Consider the following 15484-nt stretch of genomic DNA (forward strand, 5'->3'; position numbering starts at 1 on the left):
GAGACTAGGATGACAAAGACAAAGCCTCCTCCCTGCCTTCTTGAATGGGACATAATTTATACTCCCTCCAACAAAAGTTCAAAGTAATGGTGAGGCCCGTCATTTATACAATTACACTGAGAATTTTAGCAACCTGTTGTTTTTATAATTGTTCCATACTCAGAACTAATTTTATGTTCATGTTTAAATGATTTCACCAAACTGCCGCAAGTAAGGCATATGTGAATGACCACATTTGTTTGTGGTATTTATTTAACTGTAATTTCATTGTACTTTTGCTGTTGCAACATTATAATGGCGTAATTTATGTGCATGCGCTTGCTAGACTGTGAGCCATAGAGTGAGACATTTATCTCATGTAGTGACATCTGCCCAGTCAGCACTCTTGCACAGATCTGCTTTATCCTATTAAAACAAGCCTGCCAGCCTTACTTTCACAGCCACTCACATCTTTATTGCAAGCCTTCTAGAGAAATATATGGCCTGTGTTGTTGGATATTCATAGTTTTTATTTGTTTTTACATTTTTATTTTATATATGTAGAGAGAGATTATATATTTTTTTATAAAAACTACATACAGTATATGCATATGTCAAATGTACAATCAAACAAAAACTGCTTTATTTATATATTATTTCTCTATATATATTAAAATGGTAGTAGTGTAGTTATATATATATATATATATATATATATATATATATATATATATATTTGTTTATTTAAATATGTATTTTGTATATAGTCATTTGTTATACATAAATGTATTTTTTTTCTTCCATGTGTTGTATTTAAAAGGGCCTTTAATTGCAGAGAGCCTTGTGTGCGTGTGTGTGTGTGTGTGTGTGCGCGTGGGCTTGTGTGTGTGTAGTCCTGATAAATGCTACATTATGGGGACAAAGACATTATCCCCACAAAGATGTCAATATATGAATGCATTTTATTTTAAGAAACTGAAAGAGAAGACATGTAACAAGTAACGCTGTCTGCAACAGTATTGGCAACATTTTCACACACAACACAACAGGAATGTGCCACACTTTGTTCCAGCAAGCCAGTTAGACACCACTTCTGTCTAGCCAAGTCCCTGCACTATAATGTTCAGCCCATAGAGGTGTGGTCTTAATGTCAGCAATGTGACTGATAGGATCTTGGGAGCGGGGCTTGTGATCAGCTCTCTCACTGCACTGGCAGAGCAACGTCAGAAGCATCAGCCACCAACACCTGTTCTGCACCAGCAGCAGCATCAGGCCCCACCAAATTGGTGTCGATTTCTACAGCGACTGCCGGTACCTCGGAGATGAGAGACGGAACAACAGCAGCAATGACAGGTTCAACAGGAACCTCTACAGTAGCATCCACGGGTGCAATCTCGTTTACGGCAGTAGCATCAACAGTTGCAACGGTTCCAGCAGGTTCAGGTTCAGCTCCAGCCTCGGCTGCTTCTGCACCTTCTGCTTCTTCTGCCCCTTCAGCCTCATCTGAGTTCAACGGAGCAGCCGGCTGGGCAGGCTGGTACCCGTAAGGAGGGTAAAACCCACGAAATTGTGGCTATGGTAGATAGAAAAGCAGGACGGAATTTGTAAAATGCATAATGTTTAAAAATGCGTGATACAATTTTGATAAGATGAAATAACCTACTGTTCCTTCCTCATCTGATCCATCTCCTGTGGGTGCGAAAAGAGCGGGGTTGAAAAAAAAGCCCTGAAAAAAAAATGTTTAAAGATCAGTGTCAAGGCGACATACTGTACTTACAGTTTTTCCAATCTCAAGTTCACTGTTAAAAATAAATGTTTGTAGCCATGCAAAAGAAAACCATTTTGGGTTCTCCAAAGAACCTTTCAGTAAATGGTTCTTAAAAGAACCATTTTTTCTTAGTGTCATTCAATATTGTAGTCTGAAGAACTTTTTTCCACTGTAAAGATCCTTTGTAGAATGGAAAAGTTCCATGGATGTTAAAGGTTCTTCATGGAATCACTGACAACAAATCTTTATTTTTAAGAGTGTATTACCACTCTATAGTTTTTGCAAAAAGATTAGTAGCAAAGCCATGCTAAAAGCTACAGTGCTGTTGGCTACTACTCAATAAGCAAAACTAAACAGCAATAATGTGTTTTATATTGTACCATAAATGATACTTTACATCATAAACAGAAACAGAAATCATTAAAAGAAATGGACTCAAAATTGAGATAGCATGTTGCTAACCTGCTGTGGTACAACCTGATATAACATGGTATAACCTGCCATGACTGACATTGACCCAAAATAGCAATAGCATGTTGCTAACCTGCTGTGGTGCTTGAGGTGAAACTTGAGGCTGGGCCTGTAAAAATATTTTAAAAAGGTTATCGTTTCTCATCAAAAACTCAGAATTGTTATTTGATATATGCTTCTGATAGAATGAGAGGGGATTACGTTAACAGGTGTGGGTGCTGCAGGTGCTGCCTGTGAGGAACACAAAATGTCATCAGTTCCATGAAACAGATTACTTCTGAGGCATGCTTACACAGTAAAATCTTCAAATTACATGAAGTGGTAAAATTGTTAACATACAGGCAGTTGGGCTCCAGTAGGAACATCACCAAAACCCTGCAAAAACATTGATTAAATTATGTTATAATTATTAAACACCTCTATTGCAGGGCTATGTCTTTAGCGCCATTGAACTGACCTGTTGCTGCAGATGTCCTAACATTCTGTAGAGTTCCATCAACTGCAGAGCTGTGTTAGCATGGCCAATAATTGCCTGCTGCAGGAGAGAAAAGACAACAAGCATTATGCACATTTTTAGGCCATACATTAGCATCCATTGTCATTGACTCACAGAGGTCTTACCTCATTGCTGCCACTGTCAGGGGCCTAAAATGTGCAAAGCAAGAGGGAGATGTCAAAAATGTGTGATATTTAGACATTGTTAAACTGTCTTGAACTGAGAAACAAGTACTTACAGGGGCAGCTAGTGACGAGCCCAGCAAGCACACCATGAACGCCAGAGCTTTCATATTTGCTCTTATGATCCAAAAAGAAAAACAAACAATACTTGTTGGTGTAGAAACATTAAACACTGTCAGTACATTCTATAAAGGTTCTTGATTGGCATTCGTGGTTCCATGAAGAACCTTTAACATCAACGGAACATTTTCACTCCACAAAAAGTACTTTATAGTGTAAAAACATTCTTTAGATTATTAAAATGCTCTTATGAAGAAAAATTATTCTTTTAAAAACTGTTCTGTGAAAGGTTCTTCAGAGAACCTAGAAGGGTTCTATTATGGTAATGCTTTAAAAATCATCATTCCTTTCCAAACCTCAATTTTTCAAAAGTGTAACATATCCATGAGTTAAATCTCTCTAGAAATGGTAAGAGCTTACCTCTTTTTGAAAATCACAAAGACAACTGGTTGGCTTCTTGGAGTTTAAAGTTGAATGCATAACTACTGAACAAGGCTGCTATATATACTTAGCAGATCATGAAACAAGCCAATCATCTCTCGGCAAAGAGGGAAATCTATTTTTTGCCTTTATTCCTAAAACAAGGTTTGAATTACAACTGTTAATGACCCATAATGTATAATTATATACTGTGAAATTCTGCTTGGTGCACAGTTCTTCAAAAAGGCAGACGAAAAATTCAATTATCTATCCAATCCTCCAGACAGGAGGGTTGTCTGTCTGTGTTGTTTGATGGTGAAGTTTGGATATATGTGACTTTCAAGGGGCCCCTTTTCGCATGAGAGTGGGACTTGTGGGCGCCTGCCAAATTGATCGATCCAATTAAAACAGATCTTCACAATGAATCTCATATTACACATTCCTCTGAACTCTTAATTACAGACTTAATCTACCATTTCTTGCTGATTCATTTGGAGATACAGTAGGTATAAATCTTTTGGCTCCTCATTGTTGTGACCACACTGACAGCTTCTTTAGTGTTGACGTCGTCTGCGTTTTTTCCCTTACTCTATGGTTTGGAGCATTACAAGGATTGATATGCCTTATGCTTTAGGGAATCCACATCCAGGATGTCTTCCAGCTGATAAAGTGTGAACATAAAAGGTTTATAGATATCCACTTGCTGAGCTCAAAAGATTCAGGCAAGAGAGGACATATACTCCTGCTCCTCTTCAGACTATTTTTTTCCTCAGAGTCAGGTTTCATTGGTAGCTATATTTCTATTTGTTCAATAGAATATAGTTAAATGTTTAAACAAATATGTATGTATGTATATGTATATGTATATGTATATATATATATATATATATATATATATAGGCTGTGTGTGTGTGTGTGTGTGCATGTTTATGTGGTTTATGAGGACACAAATTTGTATAATGACATGGGTATGACAGAGGTATTACAATATGAAGGTGGTTTATGAGGACACTGCCTATGTCCCCGTAATTCAAAAGGCTTAAAAGACATACTAAATGGCGTTTTTTTGAAAATCTAAAAATGCACAAAGTCTCCTGTGAGGGCTAAGTTTAGGTGTAGGGTTGGTGTAGGGCAATAGCACACACAGTTTGTTCAGTATAAAAACCATTACACCTATGGAGAGTCCCCATAAACCACAAAAACCAACATGTGTGTGTGTGTGTGTGTGTGTGTGTGTGTGTGTGTGTGTGTGTGTGTGCCATTTTTTAATTTATTTATTTTATTTATTTATTTTTTATTTTTTGCAAAACAGAACCTTCAACTGTATTAACCTTTTATTGATTCACATACTTTAAAGTCAGTCTTTTTTTAGCCACAATTCTTTTCTTTTTTTTAATTAATTAAAATTTTGTATCTTTTTTTTTTTATCTGAAATATCTTATCTTGCCAATGTCTTGCCACAGTATTCAGTGGTAAAATATTTTTGTATTTTCTAAAATATTATAATATTTAATGTCCATTTACTTATTTAATAGTCTTCTAACAATCAGTTATTATCACAAAATAAATCCCTTAACTACACAGAGGAAAAAAATGGTAAACTAAAAATTTAAGGCAAAAATATCAACATCACTGAACCAACCTAAATACAAGATAACAAAATGATTGCATATGATTTTGTTGGCATATTCAGATAATAGATAAACAGATATCTATGTTGTTCAGACTACCAGAAAGAGCTGAGAATAAGCAAATATCATAAAATAAGTCAATTGGCTGTTACTTCACATTTGAATATATATATATATATATATAAGAAATGTGTTGATTGCTAACATACTGTGCTTTTATTTCTGTATGCATGTAAAGAGTATTCATATTCCTGATGGTCTGGCATTCCATGTAGAAACCGCAAAACGTTTCATAGTTTACTCTTTATGTTCTCTGAATTTTATTTGTATGAGTATATTAAATCATTCTCTAATATGATATACACACATTTTCAAGCTTCCTTGAGGTTGAACATGGCCTAACAAAGTCTTTCTCTACTAAAGCTTTAACGATCATGAATTGAATGATTCTGATCATGCTGTATCATGTTTATTATATACGGCAGAATGTTCGAGGTGAAGGTGCATAATATTTCACTTTAACCTTGTAAAAATCTTTTCAAACTTTGAAAAAAGATATGTTTTGTATTATTTTAATTGCATTACAAATTGCATCTCCTGTTTTGTAACAGCTGGCACTAGGATAAAAAAGTGCAGATAAAATGTTTAAAAAGTTTTGTTTAATCAACTTTATTACTGGAAACACTACTCACAAAAGGCCTACATGAGAAAATATTCACTGAAATTTGTTTGATATTCAGTTAATGTATAATTTTTTCCACATCCAGCAAACCAGCACATTTCTATCTGTATACCATGCAATTACAGAACTTAAAAAATGTTGTTATACATATGGATAAATCATTTTCTTCATGTTAAAAAATCAGCTCATTTTAAATTATTATTCCAGAAAAAAAAGTATGTACTAATTCTAAATAGCATTAGACAAAAAAGTTTAACACACTCTTGTTGTTTGACTTTTCTTTCTCACTCAGCTTCAAAGATGTGCCTGTGGGCATAAAAAATTATATGTTAAACAAGTATGAAAGAGTGATTTCAAACAGTATCAAAAACAACATTAAACAATACTGTGTTTGCAATTCAAAATGAGGATAAATGAATAATATTCAGACACACTTAAGCAGTATCTCACCAGTCTTCACGGCTTGTTAGACACCTGAAAAAAAGTGAGGATAATTAACAAGTGTGTGGCATGCATAATCTGCTGTTTCTGCAAAACTGCTGCTCATTTTGGGTAAACACATTCTGGCTAAATGCAGCACTGAAGGAGTAATTATGTTGTCAAATCAGAGCTTTGCTGAGGGTTGTGTTTTAGCTTCTCACACATATTCATTCAAACCCACACACACACACACACACACACCTGTCCTGTCTGAGCTTGTTGCTCCAGCTGGGTTTGTTGCTGAGGCTCTTGGGTTTGTGGTGGACCATCCTGGAATGGTGGGTTCTGTGTAAAATTGCAATAAAAGCTCACCACGTTTCAAGATTCAGTCTTTCAGCAAATTCCAATAACAGTGCAAGTGATTATGAAACCAAAGAGGTTCAAAGCGAAATTGTCTCACCACAGGTGGCTGCTGAGGAACTGCCTGTGGCATAAAATTGAAGGGGAAGATCTGTATATTCACAAACATATAAAAGATCGCGTTCAAACAAGCATTCACAAACGTGTTTATTTTTCATTTCTTTTAATAATAGTCCTAATGTCAAAATGTTGAAGTAATTTAAAGAATTTACATTTGGAATTTGAGGTATCAGGGGAACATTGGGTTGGTCCTGAAATCAAAACAACATCTACATTGTAAAAACTTGATTGTAAACAAAAACAAGAGTAGCCTAGGCTATATGTTTTACAAGAAAAACAGTCTTTTTACTTTAACGTTAATCCAATATTACATTGGTATTTTATTTACCTGACGCTGACCGAAGTCATAGGGGTAAAACTTGAGGAGAAAAACAAAAGCACCAATCATTTTATTGCATCGCAGAATTATGTTTATCTCTATAATATAATGAGACATTAGCAGAGGCTAAAGCAACACTCTGCTTAAGTGACTTTATACAAACATCTCCAGTCTTTGATTAATTTGTCTGTTCACTCACGATTTCTACGCTTTTTCTGCCGGGAACTTTAGGGAGAGAGTACTTGATGAACCCTTGTGTAGGGAATGACTGATAACAGAGAAAGAGAGACATGCCACAGCGTCAGTAATAGTAGTAATCATGTTCTGTTCTTTTCGAATCTACACGTTGTATATATTGATTCAACTGAGTTTATCAAAAAGGCACCTAACAAAGACAAGTGATTGGAAAGACAAGCTTACAAAGAGAAATACTGACTCACCGATGTGCCAGCTGCTGCTCCTACTGGAGGAAAAATCTATTTGATAAAAATGTAAATAAATAAAAATTACGATACTAATACATTTAGGATGTTATACAGAACATACAATGTCATTTGTGGTTGTTTTTGTTGTTTATTAAGGTAATCTAAAATGTGGCCGTCTGTGAAATCCATGGAAGCTAAATCGAATTATTTCAACTATTAATTTCACTATGATTATGGCTTTTCACAGCCAGGGCCACAAATGTGCTTCATGTGGTACCATCTTAAAAAAAATGAAATAAATAAAATAATTGAATTGAATAAATATTAAATTAAAGGATTATTTAACATTTAACCTGAACATATTAGGTTACACCAACCCAATATAAGTATTTTTATGGGTTAGATCAGGTACACTAACCTAATAAAAGCAACACACTGCACTTTTTCAGATAAACTTAAATATGCTCCATGTATGCTTCCATCTTTAAAAAAATATATAAAAATTAATTAATTAATTAAATAATAAATTAAATTAAAATAAGTAAATAAATAAATAAAATGATTGAATTAAATTAAATTTTTATTTAATGTGGCTGAATAAACCTGAATACATTAGGTTACAGAAACCTAATAAGTAATTTTAAGCGCTAGGTCAGGTAGAAATGAATAAGGTACCAAAAGGACATATTTACAGCAGGGTTAACTAAAACTAAAACCATGGCCCGGTTTCACAGACAGGGCTTAGACTAAACCAGAATTAGGCCATAGTTCAATTAGGAGATTTAAGTGATTTTTATAAACATCTTTAGAAAAAAACATTGCTGGTGTGCATCTTGAGACAAAACAAAGAACCTGATATATTTTAAGATCAGTCAGTGCACGTTTCTTTCAGTTAAAACAGCTCAGACTTACATTTTAATCTAGGACTAGGCTTAAGCCTTGTCTGTGAAACCGGGGGCATAAAATTATTTTTGTTACTTGAAATCAAATGAAATATTTAAAAATAAGGCAACATTCCTTATTTTCATTTAGTCCATCATTTCTTATATACTAAAATAGCCTAACTAAATTAAAAACTAATTCAAAATATTAATAAAAACTATAATAGTAATTCAGTTATATTAAAATAGCTTTGTTTTACAAGGTATCCTGGTACCACTTTGAATTGTTATATTTAAGGTAATAACAGATATGGAAAAAAAATAGTTCATACAATTTCCATGCTGATTGGAGCGTTCAGACCAGGATGTGTCTGTGATGGAATTCCCTGGAAGCCACCAGTATTCCCCTAAAATACAAATGAAAGCAGTTAAAATTAATTTTAGTGGATGCCCAAAATGAACATGTTTAGATCGGTTATAATTAGAATGTTCAATGCATGTTCTGTAACAACCTCAGGATAGTCAATTAAACCTATAAATCATATAAACACATGTCACGGAGTAGCATGTCATCATACAGTGTAATATTACAGAGCTATTTTCATCATGAAACTGGGTGCAATGTGTTGATTATGGTTAAAGCAAAAGATTCCAAAGACTGTTATGCTGTTTATGGATACGGAAAAGTCAAGAATGTTCACATGTGGTTAACCCCACCTGCTTCGGGTTGCCATAATGAGGGAGATAATTGAAAAATGGTGAAAGCTAGAGAGAAATATAAACACACATGGAAAAAAGGGATCAGTTTCAGCAGCTGGGCGACCCAGAGACATAAAACAAGCTTTGAGATCTATAAAGACATTCCTGAGAAAAGGTTTAATGTATACTTACTGGTGCTGCAGATACTGCACCAGCCAGAAGAAGACACAGGAGAGATGTCCACATCTTTATGGATTCACCAAATTTACAAACAAAGACTGAGCTGAGACTGTCAAAACCAATGAAGGAGTGCTAGAGCTGAGTGATAACATAAACAGAACCACTTACAGCACAAAAATGGTCAACCAGCTTTCTCACCTTGGCTGCAAGTAGAGTAACTAGCTCTGGAAGTTTTCATGCTTTTATTTGGTCTCTGGCTTAGCGCTTAGCCAATCCCTCTCAGGCTAGACTTTATTATGACCTCACAGATAGAGAAAGATGGTTATTAAGAAAATGACCTGTAGTCAGACATTGTCTGCCTCTCTGTCAGCTATTATTATAATGATGATAGTCGAGGGAAGTGCTGATATCACCAGCCTGTGTTTTTGAAGCTATATATTGAAGGTACAAAATATCAGTGCTATCAAAAATAGGAACTGAGTTTGTATTTTGTGTATGAACTTAGTGGTGTTTAATTGCAACTAAAAAAACAACAATGTCAGGTTGGGAAGAGCATTTTTTGGGATGATATTTATTGTCAGCCAAAATAAGAATGGTTTGTATTTGTATTAACAGCATAATAACTGTTCAACAATAATTATAACAACACAATAATACACACAAGGAGGCAAGGAATTGATTGAACGGTTTATTATAAATCAAGATTTAAAAACATGGTAGCAAAAAAGCTATGATTTTCATGGCTCTCATGCATCAAGCCACTGAGAAAGCACCATTTGATTGATCGGCATTATTTCTAATGCAGGAAAGCATTTACACAGTCAATTTGCTCAACACTACAAGCAGCTTCTTTGTCATTCAGGAATTTGTGGTCAGCTTATCTATTCATCTGTGAGAGAGAGAGAAAAGAAAGCTTTAAATGTGTTGTATTAGAAAGGCTTCTATTCTGTTATTTATGTTAGAATAAAATTAAATAAGGATAATATGTTGCTCAAAGCTGTAACATATTTACTGCAAAAAAAGAAGAAGTAGATTTTACTTGAAAAAGTACATTTCAAAATTAATAATTACAAAGAAATGGAAATAATGACTTGATTAAACATGAAAGTTTGAAGTAGAATGACTGAAATAGTATTTTCTTGTATAATCTACTCCAGTAATCTTTCTTTTATTTCCAAAATAATTTTTTACAGCTTTCTCCATGTAAAATGTCAGTGTGAGTGACCAGTAGCATTTTCCATTGAAGAAAACTGATGGAATTACAGCATTATGATGGATACTTATTACTTAACCAACCAGTCTGGTTTAATCATCATGATCATCATCATCGTCCTTTGGAACAGGGGCCTAAAAATACAACAAAATTAGAAATAGCCACATATATATCTGAAATTATAATACATAACACAAATGTTCAGTTTGGACTGTACTGGGGCAGCAGGGGCAGCAGGAACAGCCGGGGCAACTGGAGCAGCTTGAGGAAAGCCAAATGGGTACAACTGGAAAACAGAGGAAAATTCTATATACAGGTACATCTCAAAAAATTGGAATATCGTGAAAAAGTTCATTTGTTCTTGTAACTTATTTCAAAAAGTGAAAATTTCATATATTTTAGATTCATTACATGTTCAAAAGTTTTTTTTGTTTGTTTTAATTTTGATGATTAGAGCTTACAGCTCATGAAAATCAAAAATCGGTATCTCAAAATATTAGAATATTTACATTTGAGTTTCAATTAATGTCCATCCCTACAGTATAAATTCCGAGTATCTCTTGTTCTTTGAAACCACATGATAATGGAGAAGACTGCTGACTTGGCAATGATCCAGAAGACGAACATTGACGCCTTCTACAAAGAGGGTAAGTCACAAAGGATCATTACTGAAAGAGGTGGCTGTTTACAGAGTGCTGTATCAAAGCATATTAAATGCAAAGTTGACTGGAATGAAGAATTTGGGTAGGAAAAGGTGCACAAGCAACAGGGATGACCTCAAGCTTGAGAATACTGTCAAGCTAAGCTGATTTAAACACTTGGGAGAGTTTCACAAGGAGTGGACTGAAGCTGGAGTCAGTGCATCAAGAGTCACCACGCTCAAATGTCTTCAGGAAAAGGGCTACCAAGCCACTTCTGAACCAGAGACAACGTCAGAAGCGTCTTACTGGGCTGTGGAGAAAAATAACTGGACTGTTGCTCAGTGGTCCAAAGTCCTCTTTTCAGATGAAAGTAAATTTTGCATTTCATTTGGAAATCAATGTCTAGAGTCTGGAGGAAGAGTGGAGAGGCACAGAATCCATGTTGCTTGAAGTCCAGTGTGAAGTTTCCACATTCAGTGATGATCTGCTGGTGTTGGTCCACTGTGTTTCTGAAGTCCACAGTCAACGCAGCCATCTACCAGGAAATGTTAGACCACTTCATGCTTCCTTCTGCTGACAAGCTTTATGGAGATGCTGATTTCATTTTCCAGCAGAACTTGGCACCTGCACGCACTGCCAAAGGTACTAAAAGCTGGTTCAATGACCATGGTGTTACTGTGCTTTATAGGCCAGCAAACTCGCCTGACCTGTACCCCATAGAGAATCTATGGGGAATTGTCAAGAGGAAGATGAGAGACACCAGACCCAACAATGCAGATGACCTGAAGGTCGCTATCAAGCAACCTGGGCTTCCATTACACCTGAGCAGTGCCACAGGCTGATTGCCTCCATGCCACGCCGCATTGATGCAGTAATTCATGCAAAAGGAGGCCCAACCAAGTACTGAGTGCACAGAAATGAACATACTTTTCAGAAGCCTGACATTTCTGTTTAAAATATCCTTTTTTATATAGAAAAGGGATATTTTTATTGATCTCTAATTTTCTGAAACACTGAAAGACTTCATCATGGCTGAATACACAGAAGCGCTTTGCTCGTAAGAAGTGTCCAGACGTTCTGTCCAAACTGCACACACTCTGTGACGCTGTGAAGACACGGGACATTTTCTCTCTCATTCAGGTCTATGCTGAGGGTGTGGCCCTATGAATGGCCATGTGAGTGTTTTCCCATCTCTGTTAGGGGGTGTCTGGTGTGTAGAAACAATGAGCACGACGAAGGAGTACAAAAAGGAGTTCTTTTAATTATCCACTGACTGAGAAGGGCACAACCAAACGTAAATCCAAAATAATAGCAGACAAATGAACATGGGAGAACACAGGCTTTAAATACTAAACGTAATCATGGGGAAACAGAAACAGGTGAGGAGCTAATTAACTAATCAGGGCAACTAAGGAAAACTAGGTCAACGGAAGACATGGCAAAACACAACTAGAACTGATCAACATGTAACAATCTCAACTTGGATTGGATAGAAGTTACTCAGCTGTGGATTTAATTTATACTTTTTAAAATAAAATAAAATAAATAATAATAATTATTATTATTATTAAAAACACAGCAATAAATTATTTGTTTTTATTTGACCTTCATAAATAACTAAATAATACATGTATTATATAATTATATTTATAAAAATATATTTATAATTAACATATTTATAAAAATAAATAATTAAATTAAATATATATATATATATATTTAATAATAATAATTTATTTTTATTTGAACATCACTTAAAAGTAATTAAATCCAATTAACTTTAATCCACAATGAATTAAATCCACATTAACTTTATAAACCACAGGGAAAGAAGATATATATTTTTCCTGTTTTATTTCCAGTTTTATGATGTAGATTGTAGATTTTTACTTTGAAATTAAGTTAAAGTACAAATATTTCTACATTATTTCGTTATTTAATTTTTTATTAAGTATACTTTTATATAATAATCATTTTTACACTGTGTATAGTACCTTACCTTTGTTTAAGACCGATGAGCTTGATCTGGATTGTTGACAAGGGTTTTGTGATACTGCTCTCTAGATCTACCCCTTATATTCGGTTTGAAAACAAAAGGCCCATAACATCAGCATCTCATTGGCTTTGGTGACCAGCCAAGTTCCTTTATAAAGAACAAAAATGTGCGTTCAAACCAAGAATACATATTTTCTTGTCTTGAAGCAAAATTTTGGCTGTGCTTGTAATTATATTGAATTTTGGCAAGATACATTAAAGGTATGTGACAGTATAGTACAAATAAATCAAACGCAATCAAAAAGTACATTTATGGCACAGGTGATGAAATCATAATTTCTGCTGTAAAAAAGCTGTAAAAACCTTCTGCCTGACTGAGCATTCATAAATAATATTACATACAATCAATACCAAAATAAAACAAAACCACCACACCTAAGCAATATTTTAAATTTTCTATTGAATATAAATGGTTCTTGCAAGATTGTGTGAAAAAAAAAAAATATATATATATATATATATACAATACCCACTTTCTTTGAGTTATAATCTGGATTTATGTTTTTGGGAAATATCGGTGAAAGTCAATAATTTGACTTTGTTGCCTTTTATGTAAAGATTTAAACGTCAACTACGACGTTTTACATTTTTTTTTAAAAAGGTTTTGATGTTCATTTTTTGTTGTTTAAAACTTTGAACTTTAAATAGTTTATTGGCATTAATCTTGTCATAATTTGTATTTTTGTATACCTTCAGCCTAAACAGGACCTTTATCACAAATTTATCACAGAATTTAATACAATTATTGTATTCAGTTTTTAATGTAAGTTAACAGTAGATGGTTTCCCTTATCCTCTATAAACAGGTGATTCTGTTATTTTGATGGTGCTCTACACTGTAATTCTATACTTTTTATTCACTCAGCTTGTTTTCTCTAAGTGTTAAATGTGCACATTTTTCCAGTAATATTAACACCACTGACACTTGATGACAGTTATACTGTATGCAACACAGAAAGAGCCTCAGGCTGTAATTAATTTTGTATTTAATTACAAGTCAGATATATATGTTGAGGCCCACACACATAGTTCACAGTACAAAAGACAGAAACAATTTCAAACTAAATCTTTTAACATAGACTAATGCACACAAAGTCAAAGCTTTAGTTCATACCTCTTATGGGAATATAAACAGTAACAAATAAACAATAAAAAAAAAAACATAAAAAGTACCAGAATTGCAATGAAAAACATTTAAAATCTTCTATTATGCTGCCTTAACCCAATACATAAACATTAGCATGATATAAAATGTACATTTGTGTAAATGCTGCAGTAAATATTTGTCTTAGGGGTACATATCAGTTATTGTTCACAGTATCAGAATGCAGTGGAGGGGACGCTGGAACGAGAGCTTCTTTGTATTCTGGTTTTGGGAATGTAGGATCACTGTGATGGGGATCAGGCTGGACAGTGGGTATGACTGCTGAAATGAAAGGCCCATGATCTGAATCCAAAGGTCCAGTGTTGGCTAAGGGGTCTTCAGCAGCCAAGACGTGATCACACGGCACTCGCTCACGGTCCTGCACACTAGCAATCTTATTAGGCAGTGCTCCATTATTTAGATGGGATCCACCAGTCGCAGATATGGCATCCCCACTGGGTGGTACGGCTACAATGCTGGGTAGCTGAACTTCAGAAGTTACCAGAAAGGTGCTGGGGTGGAAGGTATTGGTTGGTCTTAAAGGGCTAAAAGGTGCAACAGTTTGCGGTCCAGCTACAGGAAAAACATTGCCTCTAAGTGCAGGCATGTGTAATTCAATACGATGCATACGTCCCATGTTCTGTGTGTGACATAATTAGAGATTTAGGCTAAGGTTTATTAATTTAAATAAATACATTTAAAAAAAATACAGTGGTGTCAGAAGTTATGAGAAGAAATATATCAAAGCCTTCTTTTTTAGGTCACTAATTAAATAAGAAAATATGTGACATTGACATGAATTCAAAAAAATGGGGACAAACCAAATACTAATAATATAATATAATATAATATAATATAATAATATATTATATTATATTATATATTAGTGCTGTCAAATGATTAATCACGATTAATCACATTCAAAATAAAAGTTTTTGTTTACATAATATATGTGTGTGTATATTTACTTTTACTTGACTTACTTACTTTTGTCATTTAGCAGACGCTTTTGTCCAAAGCGACTTACAAATAAGAAAAAGTAACTAAAACTAAAATTACAACTCTATAAATACTATATACCCACATATTTAAGAAAATAAAGAAATTAAATAAAATTGACACATGCAATTTTAATATTTATTATGTATATATAAATACACACACACATACCGTATATATTTTGAAAATATTTACATGTATTTACATGCCTATATTTATATTCATAACATTTATATTATATATAAATATATTTAATATACAAACATATTTTTCTAAAATGTATACATGCATGTGTGTGTATTTATATATACATAATAAATATACACACATATATTATGTA

General features: G+C 34.1%; 2 protein-coding genes across 2 annotated transcripts; both read right to left on the reverse strand.

Annotated features, from left to right (window-relative positions):
- Nucleotides 1-1180: 1180 nt before the first annotated feature.
- On the reverse strand, nucleotides 1181-3006 carry LOC306873777 (uncharacterized protein; the record flags this gene model as incomplete). The annotated part of the gene is made up of 8 exons (XM_079423262.1): nucleotides 1181-1552; nucleotides 1643-1705; nucleotides 2292-2327; nucleotides 2420-2449; nucleotides 2558-2593; nucleotides 2676-2753; nucleotides 2840-2863; nucleotides 2953-3006. 8 exons carry the CDS (start codon nucleotides 3004-3006, stop codon nucleotides 1181-1183), a joined length of 693 nt encoding a protein of 230 aa, XP_079279388.1.
- Nucleotides 3007-5654: 2648 nt separating this feature from the next.
- On the reverse strand, nucleotides 5655-9309 carry LOC306873957 (uncharacterized protein). The gene is made up of 11 exons (XM_079423564.1): nucleotides 9106-9309; nucleotides 8932-8979; nucleotides 8547-8621; nucleotides 7349-7384; nucleotides 7108-7176; nucleotides 6918-6947; nucleotides 6742-6780; nucleotides 6570-6620; nucleotides 6371-6454; nucleotides 6140-6163; nucleotides 5655-5995 (listed from the first exon to the last, which is right to left on the reverse strand). Exons 1-10 carry the CDS (start codon nucleotides 9157-9159, stop codon nucleotides 6146-6148), a joined length of 504 nt encoding a protein of 167 aa, XP_079279690.1. The 5' UTR covers nucleotides 9160-9309; the 3' UTR covers nucleotides 5655-5995; nucleotides 6140-6145.
- Between the last annotated feature and the right edge of the window lie 6175 nt (nucleotides 9310-15484).

The sequence above is a fragment of the Barbus barbus genome (genome assembly GCF_936440315.1).
Source record: "Barbus barbus genome assembly, chromosome: 8".
NCBI lineage: Eukaryota > Metazoa > Chordata > Actinopteri > Cypriniformes > Cyprinidae > Barbus > Barbus barbus.

Bases quoted from the DNA above. Each gene is read 5' to 3' on its own strand.
- LOC306873957 (XM_079423564.1), bottom strand. From the start codon at position 9,159: ATGTGGACATCTCTCCTGTGTCTTCTTCTGGCTGGTGCAGTATCTGCA. The intron at 8,980-9,105 runs GTAAGTATACAT...ATTTCTCTCTAG, and splicing joins GTGCAGTATCTGCAGCACCA to CTTTCACCATTTTTCAATTA. The intron at 8,622-8,931 runs GTGGGGTTAACC...TTTGTATTTTAG, and splicing joins ATTATGGCAACCCGAAGCAG to GGGAATACTGGTGGCTTCCA.